Here is a 17,181-nt window from a genome sequence, read left to right as displayed (position 1 = left end):
TGGTTTCTACACGTCATCGTACCGGAACGCTAAATCGCTTGGTGGCACGGCTTTGCCGGTAGGGTGGTAACTAGCCACGGCCGAAGCCCTCCACCAGACCAAAACTGAAACTTGTGTTTCGACTCTCGAATTCTAGCAACGTTGTTGAGACGTAAAATCTTATACTAAGCGTACTGCACGATGTAAACGCATGACTATAAACATTACATTTAATTAAGAAAATGGCTCCAACACCTACAGAGATAATGTTACAGGAGGGGTAACACTGGTTGCAATTAATCCATGCCTCGCCGCAAAGGCTAATTAGTGAGTGTTCTGTGTAGGAAACCGGAGATGGTGTGAGTTATTTGCAATTTTGTCGTCACGGTCCCGGCTAGAGTTGATTACGGTGGACACTGGACCGTGATTGTAATTATGAACGTGGTACGCGAGTACAACTATAGTACACTGTAAACGAAATACTACGAATGTTTACAGCTTATGTACTCTGTACAGGCAAAAAATGAGACCACCGTTTTATAAAAGCTTCATGTCAAATTAATGAAAACGAAGGCTTTTGGTTCTTGTATTATAGAAACATCACATTTATTGTTTTTACTATGAACTAGATTCATTAATACAAAACGACGCATTTATTTTGTTTTCTAAAGAAGTAAAAGTAGGTAACGTTTCAGAAATACCTTGGTTTAGAAATGAAAACTTAAAAATAAAAATAAAATAAAACAAAAATAAAAACTTAATCAACACAAATTATTTTAGATTTGAATTTTATTATTAACAGGAAAATGATTTTATTTATTTATTTTTATTTTAGTTTGCACACACAAATATATACATAGGTACAGAGAAACAATATAAGCTACAGAAAAAACTATACAAGAAGGTGCAAACGACACCTTATTGCTAAAGCAATCTCTTCCAGGCAACCTTTGCTGAAAGAATAAAGTGACCAGTACGTGGGATGGTGCACAAAGAAAACTTAATTAACATAATATAAGTAGTACATTTTATTACAAAGATAATAAAATACACAAAAAAATAAAAATTGCACCTAAACTTAAAAAAAACTGACAAATAACTGGAAGCAAGTTGCTATTAAATTATTGCAACATGAAACTGACGGCAAAAACTCACGAGCATCGCACTATATTAAAACCGACAAGGTTCACAAAATTGAATTAATTATAAAGACAAATGTCCCTTTCCAGTGAAATGTAGAATTAAATTATTCCAGCTCTCAGTGTTTTATCAAGTGCCGTCCATGCGCTTTGAAGGAGCGTACCGGAACGTGACAAAAAGGCGATCGCGACCGGCGACACCGACTTGTGTCGCAATTAATATACGTCCGTCCCGGGCGACTAATTAGTCGCAGTCCCGATAAATAAACATTCGCGACAAGATGCTGCGATTGTCTGCACTCCAACACCAACTCGGATAAATGTTGTTCCTCTTATCAGGCTTCTATCTCGAGTGAAGAAAGAGCCCGATGTTTAATTGTGACCATTTAGTTACGTTCAGTGCATACTTAAACTGACAAGATCAGTGCAGTTTAATTAAAGTGAAGCTTTCCGCTTGTTTATGGAGACAGGAACAAATTGTACGAACTACTAAAGCTGACCAAAGGCTAGTTATCCATTTACATTTTCAATATACATTTGTTCAACAATGTTGTTTAGGTACCTACAGATTAATACTACATTGTGTTTTAGTAGAGTGTAGACTTACAAATAAACTATAGCAGGATTGCAGAGTCAAGTAATTAGTTAAAACAATCCTTTATAGATCACTGTAACTTACAAAAAAAAAAGCTTGGATTTGACTCGCTCCAGCAATGCACGGGGCTGCAATGGCTTGTATAGTACGGTATAATAACATTGTAAATTGAAAAATTAAAAAGAGCAACCGCCGAGTTTCTTGCTGGTTCTTCTCGGTGGGAACGGCGTTCCGAACCAGTGGTAAATTAAAACTACCTGACTATTCATAAACACTTGTAAAAAGTTTACATGAATAAAAAACATTCTATTCTATTCTATTCTATTCTACACCTATTTTGCTATAAATATAGATAAGTATACAAAATATTCCAAAAATGAAATACCTATCAAAAATAATTATGCAAAGCAACACAGCCATTTTCAAAGAGGATCATGAATCATATTTCTCTGATTAATATAAAATATTACTCTTCACAAGCACAAAAAACGTATTCAAAAACCCAGAATATGATTGACATAATAAATAATTTAGCACTAATAATTGCTTCCCACGGTGCGTGATATTGCGGGCGGATGCGGACCAGCCCACACCGCGACGGACGCACCATAGGGCATGGGAAGGGTATCGTCCGTGGTTGCGTGCGTTCTATCAGCAGCGAGTCGGTAACTTCAAAATTGCTTCGAAGCTCAAGACCCACACCACACTGATTGACGCACCGTTGGAAGAGCCTTGTGCGCGGTGCGTGGGTGTCCGTGGTCGTCCGCTCGTGCGTGATAATCCGCAGAATCACACACCGTGGGAAGCTGGCATAAGAGATACAAACCAAGTTGAAATGAGCAAAAAGGATAGAGACACGTGTGTCAGGATGACTGACTCATCATTTCGTGAGTAACCAAATGTACAAGTGGGATTAATTTAGGATTTTCAGCTCTTTCATCTTTAATCCTAATGATAAGTAGGCATATTATGTCAAATTATTTGTACACTTTGTAATGAAGAGAAATTCTTTTTGGGACTTAGTACCTACTTCCTTGATTTTTTAAATCATCGTCTTATTTAATTATTTTTTTCTTTATTTATTTATGGGCTATTATACCTATTTTTAGGTTTAAAAGCTCATGAATAGGTAAATGAAATCTAAAAATAGGTACCAGTTCTTTAGTTTAATGTTTTTTTCTCTACAAGTGGTCGAATACCTTTGAAATCTTATAAATTACCGAAAAAACTGTTTTAGTGTTACAAAAGTTAATGTTTGTTAAGTGTATTTTGTACCTTTTCTTACTCTTTATACTTTTGTTAACAATAAAATTTAACTGTTAAATTAAAAAAAAGTTTGTTAGATTAATTTAATTAGTGAAAAATATGCTATACCATCAGCGTGGTAGATTATGGTATAAACCCTTCTCGTACGAGTCCCGTACTCTGTTGTGAGCTGACGATGCCGATGGGTTGATCATGATGAATATAAAACTATTAAGTAGAAGTACCTACTTAAGTCTTTTATCATAAAATTCTCGTAGCTATCAACGAATCTAAAATGTAAATGAGGATCATCATGAAATCACATCGTATTAAGGCATAAAGCTATCAACAGTTTTATCTATGGTCTGTGGCTGACAATTAATTAAAAACTCATGGAGAAATTGTAATTAAAGACGATTATGAATAAACTATTAAATTAATTGATAGAGAAAGCCATTCAGAAAAGAATGATTAATTTAACAGCAAATAAAATTAATAACTTCCTCTTCAAAAAAAAGAAAGTCTATTTATTAACAAAGTTAAATTTATATTACCGAAATGGAGTACTACTCAATCTCGTTTAGAGCTAATAAAATACTCTTTCTTTACTAGAAAAAAATATTTCAGCAACTATACATTAACAATGATTTTCAGCTATATTAATCAAGAAGATAGACTTTGTTGAGAAAGTAATAGTATCTGTAGTATATGTAGTATATGTTGTATATAGTAAAGTAATAATACCTACTACTTACCGAAAATTAATATCTTTCTAGGGTTGTTTTGGGAACCCTATAGGATCACTATGTGTCTGTCTGTCTGTCCAAGAAACCTACAGGGTACTTTCCGTTGACCTAAAATCATGAAATTTGGCAGGTAGGTAGGTCTTATAGCAGACATTAGGGGAAAAATCTGAAAACCGTGAATTTGTGGTTACATCACACAAAAAAAATTTAATTGTGGTCATAAACTAATAATTAGTATTTTAAATTATCAAAGTAAGATAGCTATATCAAGTGTGGTATCATATGAAAGGGCTTCACATGTGGATTCTAAAACAGTTTTTATTTTATTTTTATGAATCATAGTTTTTGATTTATCGTGCAAAATGTCGAAAAATACGACTGTACCCTCGGTGCGGGAGCCTGACTCGCACTTGGCCGGTTTTTTAAGACCTACACGAAAAATATAATTAGGTACAGATAATTGTTATAGTGCAATAGTTAGGAATTTCATTGAATTATATTATGTTATAAAGACTTGTAGTCTGTTGAATAGAGCACAGGTAACATTCTGCTACAGCAGTGAACGTGAAAATACCAGTAGGGCGATTGTCTAAAACCTGCATCAATCATTATTACAATCTCAATTGTTCTGATTGGCTGAATTTGTGCGATTCTTGTTGCAACAATGCATTGTGGCCAATAGTGAGCGAGCATTAACCAATCAGAGATGATTGCGATCGTGACATTGTAGCTGTCAAACAACCGCGGTAGGGCCACCGATCTCTTGAATGGGTGCGATTTGAATGAAATTTATGCAAATGCTATTCGTATTTAGCGGAAAAGCAGTTTCAATATGCGCAGTCGTAAGTTGTTTTGCAATTCAATAAAATGTAAATATATTAATTTCCAGAAAGTCGTGTAAAGTAAATGCGCAATGCTATCGTGTATTCACAAAAGTCGATGCGGTATCGGGTAAAATGCCGCACTAGGCTGTTTCCTGCACATTTGATGATAAATCTTCAATTTGTAAAAACATATTACGTGAACTGAGAAGCATCTCTAAATTATGTTGGTAGGTATGAGTTTAGTGCTTAGCAGTAGAGAATCTAAATATATAAAAGGAAAAAGTGAACGACTGACTGACTGACCGATCTATCAACACACAGCTCAAACTACTGGACGTAAAATTTGGCAAGTAGAGATGCTATTATGATTTATGACGTAGTCATCCTCTAGAAAGGATTTTTGAAAATTCAACCCCTAAGGGGGTGAAATAGGGGTTCGAAATTTGTGTAGTCCACGCGGACGAAGCCGCGAGCATATTAAGCTAGTCAGTCAGTCAGTCAGTCACCTTTTACTTTTATAAATTACTAGCTGATGCCCGCGACTTCGTCCGCGTGGATTTAGGTTTTTGAAATCCCGTGGGAACTCTTCAATTTTCCGGGATAAAAAGTAGCCTATGTCCTTCCCCGGGATATAAGCTAACCCTGTACCAAATTTCATCAAAATCGGTTGAACGGTTGGGCCGTGAAAAGCTAGCAGACAGACAGACAGACAGACAGACGGACAGACAGACAGACACACTTTCGCATTTATAATATTAGTATGGATTAAGATTATACTAATTAGTCAGATTTTCAAACACGGTAAAATTGAGGAAAGATTTGTCATGAAATACAATCACAATATCCATTTAAGCGTCTTCCGAACTCTAATTAAATTTAATTAGAACAATATCTTTAACTTCGACAAGAAGAAACCTTGGCAATGCGAGAGTGGGGGGTGGTATACCTACCCACAGATAGTTACGGGAGGTAGAAGGGTGTCAATTAGGAAGAGAGAAAAGTAGACGCCACTGTCATGATGAATTATGTCTAATGACTGTATCTTAGCTACTTTTATCACAACTTGACTTCAAATAATTCTTTAGGCAATGTCTCATATAAAATAGCACAAAAATGTTATAGGGTACCTCATACATTGAGCTGAAATTTGGCATGCGGATGGCTATTATGACGTAGGCATCCGCTAAAAAGGGATTTTTAAAATTCAACCCCTAAGGGAGTAAAATAGGGGTCCGAAATTTATGTAATCCACGCGGACGAAGTCGCGAGCACAAGCTAGTCTGTCATATTATCATTTAGAATATACGATCCTTAAGCTACGGCCACACCTGCGCATCACGAACGTGAAATGCGGGAGCATCCACGACGCGAATCTATAGGTACAGTACTTGTACCTATAATTGCGCGACTGTTGTAGTCGCATAAGATCGCGCAGGTTTGGATGATGCTTTTATTAGATAACTAGATGATACCCGCGACTTCGCGTGGATTTAGGTTTTTAAAAATCCCGTGGGAACTCTTGGATTTTCCGGGATAAAAAGTAGCCTATGCCCTTATCCGGGATGCAAGCTATATCTGTACCAAATTTCGTCAAAATCGGTTGAACTAATGGGACAGACAGACAGACACATTTTAGCATTTATAATGTTAGTATGGATTTACTTTGACTTGCCTGTAAAGTAGCTCTTGATATGAGCAAGTTTCCTTCAGCAGATATAAGCACATTGTGATCTTGCTGCAGTGGCTGTCCATGTTTCAGCCAGGAGACCCTCGGCGGCGGGACGGCGGCCGGTGGTGAACAGCGGAGAGACGCAGCCGACCCTGCTTCCACTGAGGTTGGGGATGGTGATACTGCGAACTGCTTCTTGAGATCTACGGTGAAAAAATGTTAGGATTCAAAAACATTGTTATTATATACTAGCTGATGCCCGCGACTTCGTCCGCGTGGAATAAGGTTTTTTAAAAATCCCGTGGGAACTCTTTGATTTTCCGGGATAAAAAGTAGCCTATGTCACTCTCTATACCCATTACCTATCCTATGTCGATGATACCCATGCAAAAAATCACGTCAATCCGTTGCACCGTTGCGACGTGATTGAAGGAAAAACCAATAAACCAACAAACAAACACACTTTCGCATCTATAATAAGGGTATATTTGGTATATTTTCATATAAATGGTCTTGCGCTTGACTGCAATCACACAAAGTAGGCGATGATGCTGCCTGTGCAGCACGCCTGCCCAGAAGTTGCCTATTCACTCTTCTTTCCAGGATAGATACCAATATAATAGGTAGCGGGAAAAACGGAAGTCTTCTGACTTCGTCCGCGTGGACTACACAAATTTCAAACCACTATTTTACCCCCTTAGGGGTTGAATTTTTAAAAATCCTTTCTTAGCGGATGTCTACATCATAATAGCAATATGCATGCTAAATTTCAGCCCGATCCGTCCAGTAGTTTGAGCTGTGCGTTGATAGATCAGTCAGTCAGTCAGTCACCTTTTCCTTTTATTTATTTAGACGAGCTTATGCCCGCGACTTCGTCCGAGTGCAGTACAAGAATTTCAAACCCCTATTTTACCCCCTTAGGGGTTGAATTTTAAAAAATCCTTTCTTAGCGGATGTCTACATCATAATAGCAATTTGCATGCTAAATTTCAGCCCGATCCGTCCAGTAGTTTGAGCTGTGCGTTAATAGATCAGTCGGTCAGTCAGTCACCTTTTCCTTTTATATATTTAGAAGATTACGTAACAAAGAAAGACCTATATTAACTTCTCTCCATGAATAGAGTTATATTATTTATTGACACAGCGATTGTGAATTAGTTACAGACTATATTACAATCAATGCAATTATACGAAAGCCCGCATGTGTCGAAATTAATAACGAAATAATCGACGATATGGAGATCAAACGTCAATATCAATTTATTGGGACATGTGATATCTTCACAGCGCTTGAAGCGAGCGTAATTCAATAATTGATGTTGTTTGTACAATGGATTGCGTATTACAAAACAGGGACGGCCTGGTAACATGGTGCAAGCTATAAAAATACTAGAGAAAGGCCAGAATCTCATGGCAAATAGGCATAGGCAATTTTCGGTAGAACCACGACTTATTTAAAAAAACCGGCCAAGTGCGAGTCAGGCTCGCGCAACGAGAGTTCCGTACTACAGTCTTATTTTTTCGACATTTTGCACGGCAATTCAAAACTATGATGCATAAAAATATAATAAAAATCTGTTTTAGAATGCACAGGTGAAGCCCTTTTATATGATACCCCACTTGATATAGTTATATCTTGCTGCGAAAACTGAAAATACTAATAATTAGTTCAAGACCACAATAAATAATTTTTTTGTGTGATATAACCACAAATCCACAGTTTTCAGATTTTCCTCTTGATGTCTGCTATAAGACCTACCTACGTGCCAAAAGAGATTGCCCATTTTCTTAGGAGCTTTGGGCGCCCCCTAATATAATTGTTATGTCACCATGGTTCTAATTTTATTTTGTAGACAAATAATTAACTCTTTATATTCTGCAAACGATTTCTATTTATTCACCCTGGTTATAAAGATATCTTATTTTTTATATTGCTGATATTGAGGTTATATTTAATTAATACTTCTTCAAAATAAATGCATGTTTACGATTCTAACTGTAATTGTGGATATTTTCAATAATAGAGTGAAAAAAAGTCGTTATAAAACATAATCGTAAAAAAAATAACACATTTAAAAAAAATTTAATTTAAGTTTTGACACGACGACGCCACAAAAGAGCCCGTTCACGGGCGATCTCCTTTCATGATTCTAGGTCAACGGGAAGTACCTTGTAGGTTTTTTGACAGACCGACAGATAGACAACAAAGTGATCCTATAAGGATTCCGTTTTTCCTTTTAAGGTACGGAACCCTAAAATAAATTCAAAACAATTCAATCCCCTATTTCACACCCTTGGGTGTTGAATTTAAAAAAATGCTTTCTTAGCGGACGTCTCAACCATAGCTATCTGCATGCCTTTTAGCCCGATCCGTCCAGTAGTTTGAGCTGTACGTCTATCATCAGTCAGTCAGCTTTTCCTTTTACATCAGTACCCATGCATAATATTATAAATGCGAAAGCGAAAAAACATGATGATAATGATGATGACAGAAGTTAAAATAATCAAATGAACTATTTAAGGATTACAGTCATCTAAAAAAACATTAATAAGGAAATTGGAATTAAATTAATCGCTTCCGCTTATTAATTGTGCAAGCAAAAGTCTTCCCACGTCAATCCTAATCAAAAAAGTCTAACAAGATCGCCGATTATATAATGTAGACCACGTTTCGACCAACGGACGATAATTGATTTTCATTAAACAATTAACCGCTGTTTTGGCGCGTTCTAGGCGATTGGGAGTTAATTAAATAAGGAAATTGGGTTGGTCACAAAAATATCTTAGTCAGGAATGAATGAATGAAAAACCAGTCAAGTACGAGTCGCACTCACACACGAAGGATTACGTACCATAGTACAAGATACCTCTACTTAAAACACTTTTATATGCAATACTACAAGTTAAGGACAGACAGCGCTATCTACATTCGATTTAGTTAATTAATTGTTTGTTCGTGAACACGTCAATTTGGTTGTTTTTCTGTGACGTAACCACAAAAATTCACGGTTTTTGGATTTTTTCCTTCACTTGTCCTATAAGACCTACCTACCTGCCTTTCATGATTTTTGGTCAACGGGAATTACCCTATAGGTGTTGATTCCCATGTCTTAACAGACGCGATAGACAAACAGATAGACATATAACGAAGTGATGCTTAAGGGTTCCTTTTTCCTTTTGAGGTACGGACCCCTAAGAAACCGGGCAAGTGCGAGTCGGACTCGCACACGAAGGGTTCTGAAGTTGCCAACGGACAAGAAGAACAGCGGAGGCTTAGTAATAGGATCCTAACTCCCGCTGGCACCCTTAGGGTACGGAACCCCAAAAAGGATTTTGATCAGAATTGTAATAAGTGCCGTTTTTTTTTCGCAATATCCTCAATTCATAGAAAAGTCAACTTCTCGAAAACTATTATTAAAATAATACACCTATAATAAGGTAGTGAAGATTTTCTCCTCGCACCGGACATCAGACGAGTCGCAGGGAGCCGCTGGATCCATGCGGCGCAAGACCGTGGCGTGTGAAAGTCCCTACAAGTGACCTATGTCCAGCAGTGGACGTCTATCGGTTGATAATGATGATGGTGATGATGAAGATTTTATTGTGTAACGAAATTCCTTATGAAGTTGCCGCATCATGAAATCCCGGATGTTCACATAAAATTTGGCCAGATGGTCCCGGACGCCTTCGAAATTGGAGTAATTTCGGGGAAATCCGTCATATTATTTATATAATAGTCAACTTTTTTACGATTTAATTAACTTTTTGTCTGTTTATATAGATTAGATGTAAGCTACAAAAAAAATTATAAAAATGCAATTATAAAAGCTACAAAATGTGCACAAAATTATATAGTAAAGATTAATGGCGAACTATTCACAAACTGTGATAGTAATAAAAGTTGTGATAGCTTAGTGGTTAGGACGTCCGACTTTTAATCGGAGGGCGGGGGTTCTATCCCGGGCGCGCACCTCTGAATTTTCGGAGTTATGTGCGTTTGACTTTTAAGTAATAAAAGGAAAACATCATGAGGTAACCTGTATAACTAAGATTTCTTTACAATGTTCCCAAAGGTGTGTGAAGTCTACCAATCCGCACATGGCCAGCGTGGTAGACTATGGCCAAAACCCTTCTCTCTGAGTGGAAACCCGTGCTCTGTAGTGATCCGGCGAGCGAGCGAGCGATGGGTTAATCATTGCGCAAAATTGGAAATTTTTGCTTAAGTTTAACACCACGTAAGTTTTAAAGAGAGCGAAATAACTTGCTATTTCCAGGTAGTGTGACGAAGTAAGAGACAGAATTCTGAAATAAGCAAGAAAAAATCTTGTAAAAAGAAAACAAACCAAGAAGTTGCAATTTATGGTGAGTTTCAAAAACAGAATGACAAGTACATTTTGGAAGCGCGTTCAAGAATAGTTTGATAAGTTTCGCGAAGTGTCACATAAATAACAAATGTTTTGAAATGAAACTAATATTCCCTAGTTCACGTAGGTTTGCGCTTGGTGCAAAATGAACGTTTCAACTGTTGAGTGCTTTAAGCGGAGCGGAGCTATAAATCTGGTGAGTGTACGCTCCATTACTGAACTGCGTCCCGCCGATGTAACACCGCATTGTAGCTATTGTACAGTTCGGAGACATCTACATAGAGAATAGCTACCTATAGTTCATTTTTCCTTACTTTGCTTAAAACATAAACAAATTGCAGAAACCTCTTGAAGAAACGCGTAAGTCACGGGATTTTAGACTTTCTGGGGTTAGATTTTTCGCAGATTTAATTCGCGTATAGTGAGTGCGTCTTTTAAGCATTTCAGCGAGAAGCTACATGTTTAATTTTTAAGTAAACTAGGTAAAATTAAGTATACCTAGATGAATTACTCTGGCTGTAGCTCAACGAGTTGTGAAGCTGTAGTGGCAACAGTTTTAGAAACTCACTACATTAGGGTCGCCTGGTGCTGGAGTGGAGACATCGCACTGCGAAAATCGCAAAGATTATAGATCCCCCGCTAGGTGGATAAACGACCTGAGGACGTCGCAAGATACAGACAAAGCTAGACCATGGCATATGGCAGTGCCTACAAGACACCTATGTCTAGTGGTGTAGGTCTGTTGGAGTGGGTGATGTTTATTGGCGAGCTAATGTATGATGGTGTTTATAATCGATGAATTTGGAACCCACCACACATTAGTATTGAACTTGCATCACTTTAAAAGTACATTAACTCCACTAATACCACTTTTCACACCACTACTGTTTTTGTTTGTATTTAGAAATAAAAACTTGTTCAAATAGTTATAACAAGCGTCCAAGTTCACTCCTAGGGCGTTATACACGAATTCATATAAAACGTAATAAAATGTTTGTGTGGAATGATAATATTTTACAGGTTGTTGTTTGTATCTATACGATCCAGAATCTAAGAATCGGAAGTCTGCCTGAGCAGGCATATTCGTTACCTAACTGTGTGCTTGTTAAACGTTGGTACGTCTGTCTGATATGTTTGCTTAGCTGTCGGCCTCTGTACTGTGGTTGCTTTAAAAGAGATTTGCTAAGTCTATTGTTTGTTCTCTATGCATTTTCAACTAGCTGGAATTTTTGTACTGAGATGTAAGCTTCGGTAGCTTTGACAGCTTTTAACTGTCCATTAACATTAACACAAGAATTTGCATGTATTTTAGAGTTAAAGTAGCCTATGTTACTCTCCGTCCTTTGGTTGATTAGTTGCTTAGTTATGGCGTGAAGGAAGGACAAACATACAAACTAACAAACACACTTTCATTAGTATAGATTTTATAACAGAGTCTTAATGAATGTGAAATATAATTTTACTCGCAGTTGTAAACGACAAGGCCCAGGACAGACGTAATAAATTGTAAGCGGACATTATTAAAAGCACGCAAGTCAAAACAAATAAATCCTCGACACAATAAATTATTAACCACAAAGTGTACTTTGTTTTTTGGAAGCACTTATACGAATCGCAAAAACAAACATCTGCCTCCGCGTAAGTCGTGGCGTAAATTCTTTTATCTTAACCGCTTTTGAGATAAAATTTGTTTAAATTTTTCTCACGTTCTACTTCAATGAATTTGTAAAACATTCATAGAAAATAAATGAAATAAATTTCAATTCTTTTCCGTAAACATGTTTATTACATCAGTACCCTTAATATAAATGCGAAAGTGTATTTGTTTGTTGGTTTATTGGTTTGTTGGTTTGTCTTGCAATCACGACGCGTCGCAACGGTGCAACGAATTGACGTAAATTTTTGTATGGGTATATCCTCCAGGTCTTTATCTATCCATGCAAAAAATTACGTCAATCCGTTGCACGGTTGCGACGTGATTCAAGGACAAACCAACAAACAAACACACTTTCGCATTTATAATAAGGGTACTGATCAAAAAGTCGCAAATGTTCTCACAATAGAAAGAAACTCCAAATAAACACATCAAACACAAAGGAACTTCAAACGTATTAAAAATTCTGTGTTCCTAATTATAAATAGCGAAATGCCTCATTTGAATTCTTTTGAAGCTCTGAAAGGCAATCTCCTAAAGCAACAAACACTTCCGAAGGCAAAAGAACGAGATGCTAACACTTGGCAGACTACCAACACTTCAAATTAAGTGTACATTGAAATCAAGTTTCAACACAACATGACTTCAAAGTTCTAACGCGCTGCAGTAAAAACTTGGCGAATTTGGTGACAGAAGCACAAGAATAAGCACGCATACTGTTGAAACTCATAAACGTCTAAATATACATGAAGCAGAAGAGACTTTAATATTAACGTCATCATCATCATCACTATCCGATAGACGTCCACTGCTAGGTATTTGTCTCTTGAAGGGACTTGCACACACTACGATCTTGCGCCACCTGAATCAACCAATTTCCTACGACCTAGTGGGACTTGGGAGTCTTCCAATGCTGCGCTATTCGGTGTGAGGTCACCATTTTAGTATCTTGGAACCCCAAAAACTATCGGCTTTTCGAACTTTGTGCCCTGCCCATTACCAATTCAGCATCGCAACCCGCAGAGCTTTGTTGGATGTTGGTTACTCTGGTTCTCCTATGGATCTCCTCATTTCTGATTTGATCACGTAGAGAAACTCCAAGAAGTGACTCTGAGATTTCTTATGAGGCCCATAGTTAAAATCTTAACCTTCTATTATATAAAACTCAAAGTCCTGACTGACTGACTGACTGATTTATATATAACAACGCACAGCCTAAGCCGCTGGTCCAAAAGACACGGAAAAAACATGAAACTAAGAAAGAATTTTTCGAAATTCCACCCCTAAGGCAAGTCATTTTTCAAGTTAAAATTGATATTTGGGTTAAATAAAAAATACGTAGGAACCGTATTTCAGGATTTTTGAAAATTCTACCTCCACGCCGATTTTCTAAAATCCACCCGAGCGAAGCCGGGGCGTGTCAGCTAGTAGTATTCATATTGCCATGGAATCATCAGAATAAGCACGCACAGTTGAAACTCATAAACGTCTAAATATACTCAAAGCAGAAGCAACTAAGACATTCTGACTTGCTCCTAATTGCGCGAGGCAACCGTGTGTAATAGAAACGTCTCTAAATTTCCATCTCGACAGTTTTAATTGTTCCGCGAGAGCTTTAAATACGCTCCCAAGTGGTATCCATGTAGCTATTAATGATGATACCTACAGGATCGTGCGTGTAAAATTGTCCCAGCTAATGCCGGCTCCACATTATCGGCCAACTGTCCAACATTAACCAACGTGTCCCAACTTACGATCGAACAAAACAGACTCTTCACACATTACGTTGAAACCTCATTCACTATGGAAGAAGTTGTAGTGATAGGTTCTTCTGAGCTATACACACACGTCTGCCTCACTTGAGTGAGGTCTATTTAATTGTTATTAATTGTTGTTTATCTGTATTATTAATATTTTTCTGTGTTCCTTATATAATTTATGTCAGCACTCAGCAACATAAAGGCAATAAAATTTGTTCGTGTGAGTTAGCCAACTCCTTTGATCTGGGTACGATTTACCGCCATCAGAGCGATCACGCGGCAACACGATCCAACATCGTCAAACATGGATGAACTATAGGTGTCCGTAGAACAGAATCTCATGAAACATAAGGAAATTCATTTCCTAAGTTAGCAAAACTGTACTCTGTGAATAATCTATGTACCAGTGTGATAGTGAAAATTATTATTGTTTTTTTAAATAATACCTACATATTATAAACTTCATGATTATGCCGAAAACTTGCCTATGCCCATTTGCCATGAGATTCTAGTCTTACTATATCTCTCTACACGTGGAAGGTTGGACGAATAGTTGGACTGTTGGACGATAGTGTGGAGCCGGCATAAGACTTATTGTAGAAGATTTACAAGCCGCCGTACTTTACTCAATCTCCGAAGTGCGTTGGGAGTTTAATGTTGCAACACATGTTACAGATAAAAGGCCTATATATTTTGTACTGGCACCGAAATGACAATTTATTTTATTTCGCCGGATTAATATGTTATTTATTGTAACAAATGTTAGAGTACTAATGGATATAATTCTTTTTGATGGATTGTGTGAATGAATAATGTTCTCTCTCTTTGAATCGTCATCATCATCATCATCAACCAATAGACGTCCACTGCTGGACATAGGTCTCTTTTAGGGACTTCCACACGCCACGGTTTTGCGCCGCCTGAATCCAGCGGCTCCCTGCGACTCGTCTGAAAATCTGTCGAAGCGATAACAACTCCACAAATGCCCCCCCCCCCTCCCTCCCCCTAATACTAATTTAATGGTTTTTTAATGAAAATATTACAATAAAACTTAAAGCTAGCCTTATCTAATTATCTACTGTACAAATCATGCCCGCGTGGAATGGTGCCAAGAATACTGGCTGCATTTCCGCGCTGGACAGCCAGGCTGATCCGTTGCGCAAAAAATGAGCCAGCCCTTTTGTCACCAGATGAGGCTATTAATCGCGGTGAAATGTCTTGTAAATTTTTTTTAGCATTAAGACTCCATGGCCCCAGGGTCTCCACGGCAAACGGAACAAAAATGTAACTCTCGATAAGAGAGACATATTTTTAACGACATAAAAGAAACAAAATAGTAATCTTTTCTTTGGCTTGCGTTTGTAATTTTCAAGCATATTATTACAGAACTACTAAACGTGATAGGCGTAAATGATAAGTGGCAACTAACACCAGTGGCGGAGACCTCGCACAACGCTATAAATTCAGCCAGCAACATTTCATTTCCTGAATAAGATCCACACTAAGTGAACCGTGTAGATATAGTATAGTATATAGTGGAACACGGCCTCCTGGGTTGCTTTATATGGAAATCTATTGCGGGTCTATAAATCAAAAGGATTAACTGGATAGTCTAATTAGAATTATACGCACTACGGTTGCGAAAACTTCTGTTTAAATCTAATTTATACGGCATTCTGAAGCAGTGGTGAATTATTTTGACAATTCAAAAGCAATGAACCAAAAGTTTAATAATCTATAATATATATTATATAAAGTAAAGAAAATAGTACAATAAAACTTAGAGCTGGTCTTATCGTTTGCTGTTAATAAACTCATATTTACTGATATTGATATCAGAAATAATACGACAAACAGGAATAATATTTTAATGGCTAGTCGTTTAACTATCGCTACAAGTTATAGGACGTGATAATTCTTTTAAACTCGTAAAATGCTTGTAATTATGATATCAATAATTTTCAAATCAGTCAATGTTAGACTTGCCTTGCTCACTCTGAGAGGAGACCCGTGCTCTGTAGTGAGCTGGCGATAGGTTGATCATAATCATGATATCTGAAGGGTTGATTAAGTTATGAAACAAAATAGTTAAAGAACTATGTAACGGTTAAACCATGTTCATGTAACCATGAAAGCAAATGAATAAATAAATCTAAATCATGTCATAATAAATATTTTTTACGACTAATTAATATCCATAGAAAAATAAACGGTTTTACATTATTATTCATGTACCTATATTAAATCATGATCGACATAAATCTATGAAATGGCTTCTTCGACGTTTATTTAATATGCGCGGAAGATTTACATCCATTTTAGATTGAATTTAATCGAAGCTAGGCTTAATGGATTTTTTATTTAAAGTAACAACTACAAATCTTTGTTCTACATGTTTATTACGAATCCGAGGTTTTTAGTTTTATTAATAAAAGCTTTGCGATTAAATACCTTACTTGGATTTTGCACTGATCGTGAATGATTTACTTAGGTTAAGTTTTTTTAAATAGAGATAGCGAGCAAACGAGCAGGCGGGTCACCTGATGTTAAGTGATTACCGCCGCCCATGAACATTTGCAGCACCAGAGGAACTGCCGATGCATTGTCGGCCTTTTAACAAATTGTTGGTCCGCCCCTTGAATAACCCCATGTTGTAATCTAGTGGGAACACCGCCGATGGGACTTGATTCCACAGTATGCATGTGCGTGGAAAGAAGGATCTGGCACAACGGACGGTTGAAGTGCACCAGACACCCAGGTGGTGAGGGTGAAATTGCTTATGGTGACGCGCGATGCGGTTGTAGAAAAAGGTCCGTTCTTTGTGTAGGTACTAAAAACTCATCAGGTCGTCACAACATAAAAATTCTTCAAGAGTCTAGTCTCTATTCCAGACGGTCATCATCATCATTAACATGATTAATTCATCGCCGGTCCACTTCTATGCACGGGTCTCCTCTCAGAATGAGAATCATTTTTAGACTATAGTCAGTCACGCTCTCAGGCATGTAGGTTTCCGTACGATGGTTTCCTGTAGCGTTTAGAAGTGCGTGCCTGAGATCGAATACGCGGTATTATTTTTCGTTTTTAGTGGTGTTAGTATTTAAGCGCCATCTATGAAAATTTTATCGAACTTTGGCTAGAAACTTCCTCATTAAAGAACTGAAACTAGATTCTGCTATCTTAGATAACTCAGTTTCTACTATCTA

At 37.3% G+C, this 17,181-nt stretch overlaps 1 protein-coding gene across 2 annotated transcripts in view; it reads right to left on the bottom strand.

The window, feature by feature from the left end:
* The window catches only part of LOC117982363 (netrin receptor UNC5C-like), a 123,855-nt gene that overhangs the window by 68,470 nt on the left and 38,204 nt on the right, over window positions 1-17,181 (bottom strand). For both annotated transcript variants that reach the window (XM_069498628.1, XM_034968717.2), the window contains exon 4: window positions 6,201-6,400. In XM_069498628.1, coding sequence (XP_069354729.1) covers window positions 6,201-6,400 — 200 coding nt within the window. The remainder of the gene's footprint in view (window positions 1-6,200; window positions 6,401-17,181) is intronic.

Source organism: Maniola hyperantus, chromosome 5 (assembly GCF_902806685.2).
Source record: "Maniola hyperantus chromosome 5, iAphHyp1.2, whole genome shotgun sequence".
Classification (NCBI taxonomy): domain Eukaryota; kingdom Metazoa; phylum Arthropoda; class Insecta; order Lepidoptera; family Nymphalidae; genus Maniola; species Maniola hyperantus.
The sequence above is the reverse complement of the archived record's forward strand: the minus strand, read 5'-3'. Positions and strand labels throughout refer to the sequence as shown.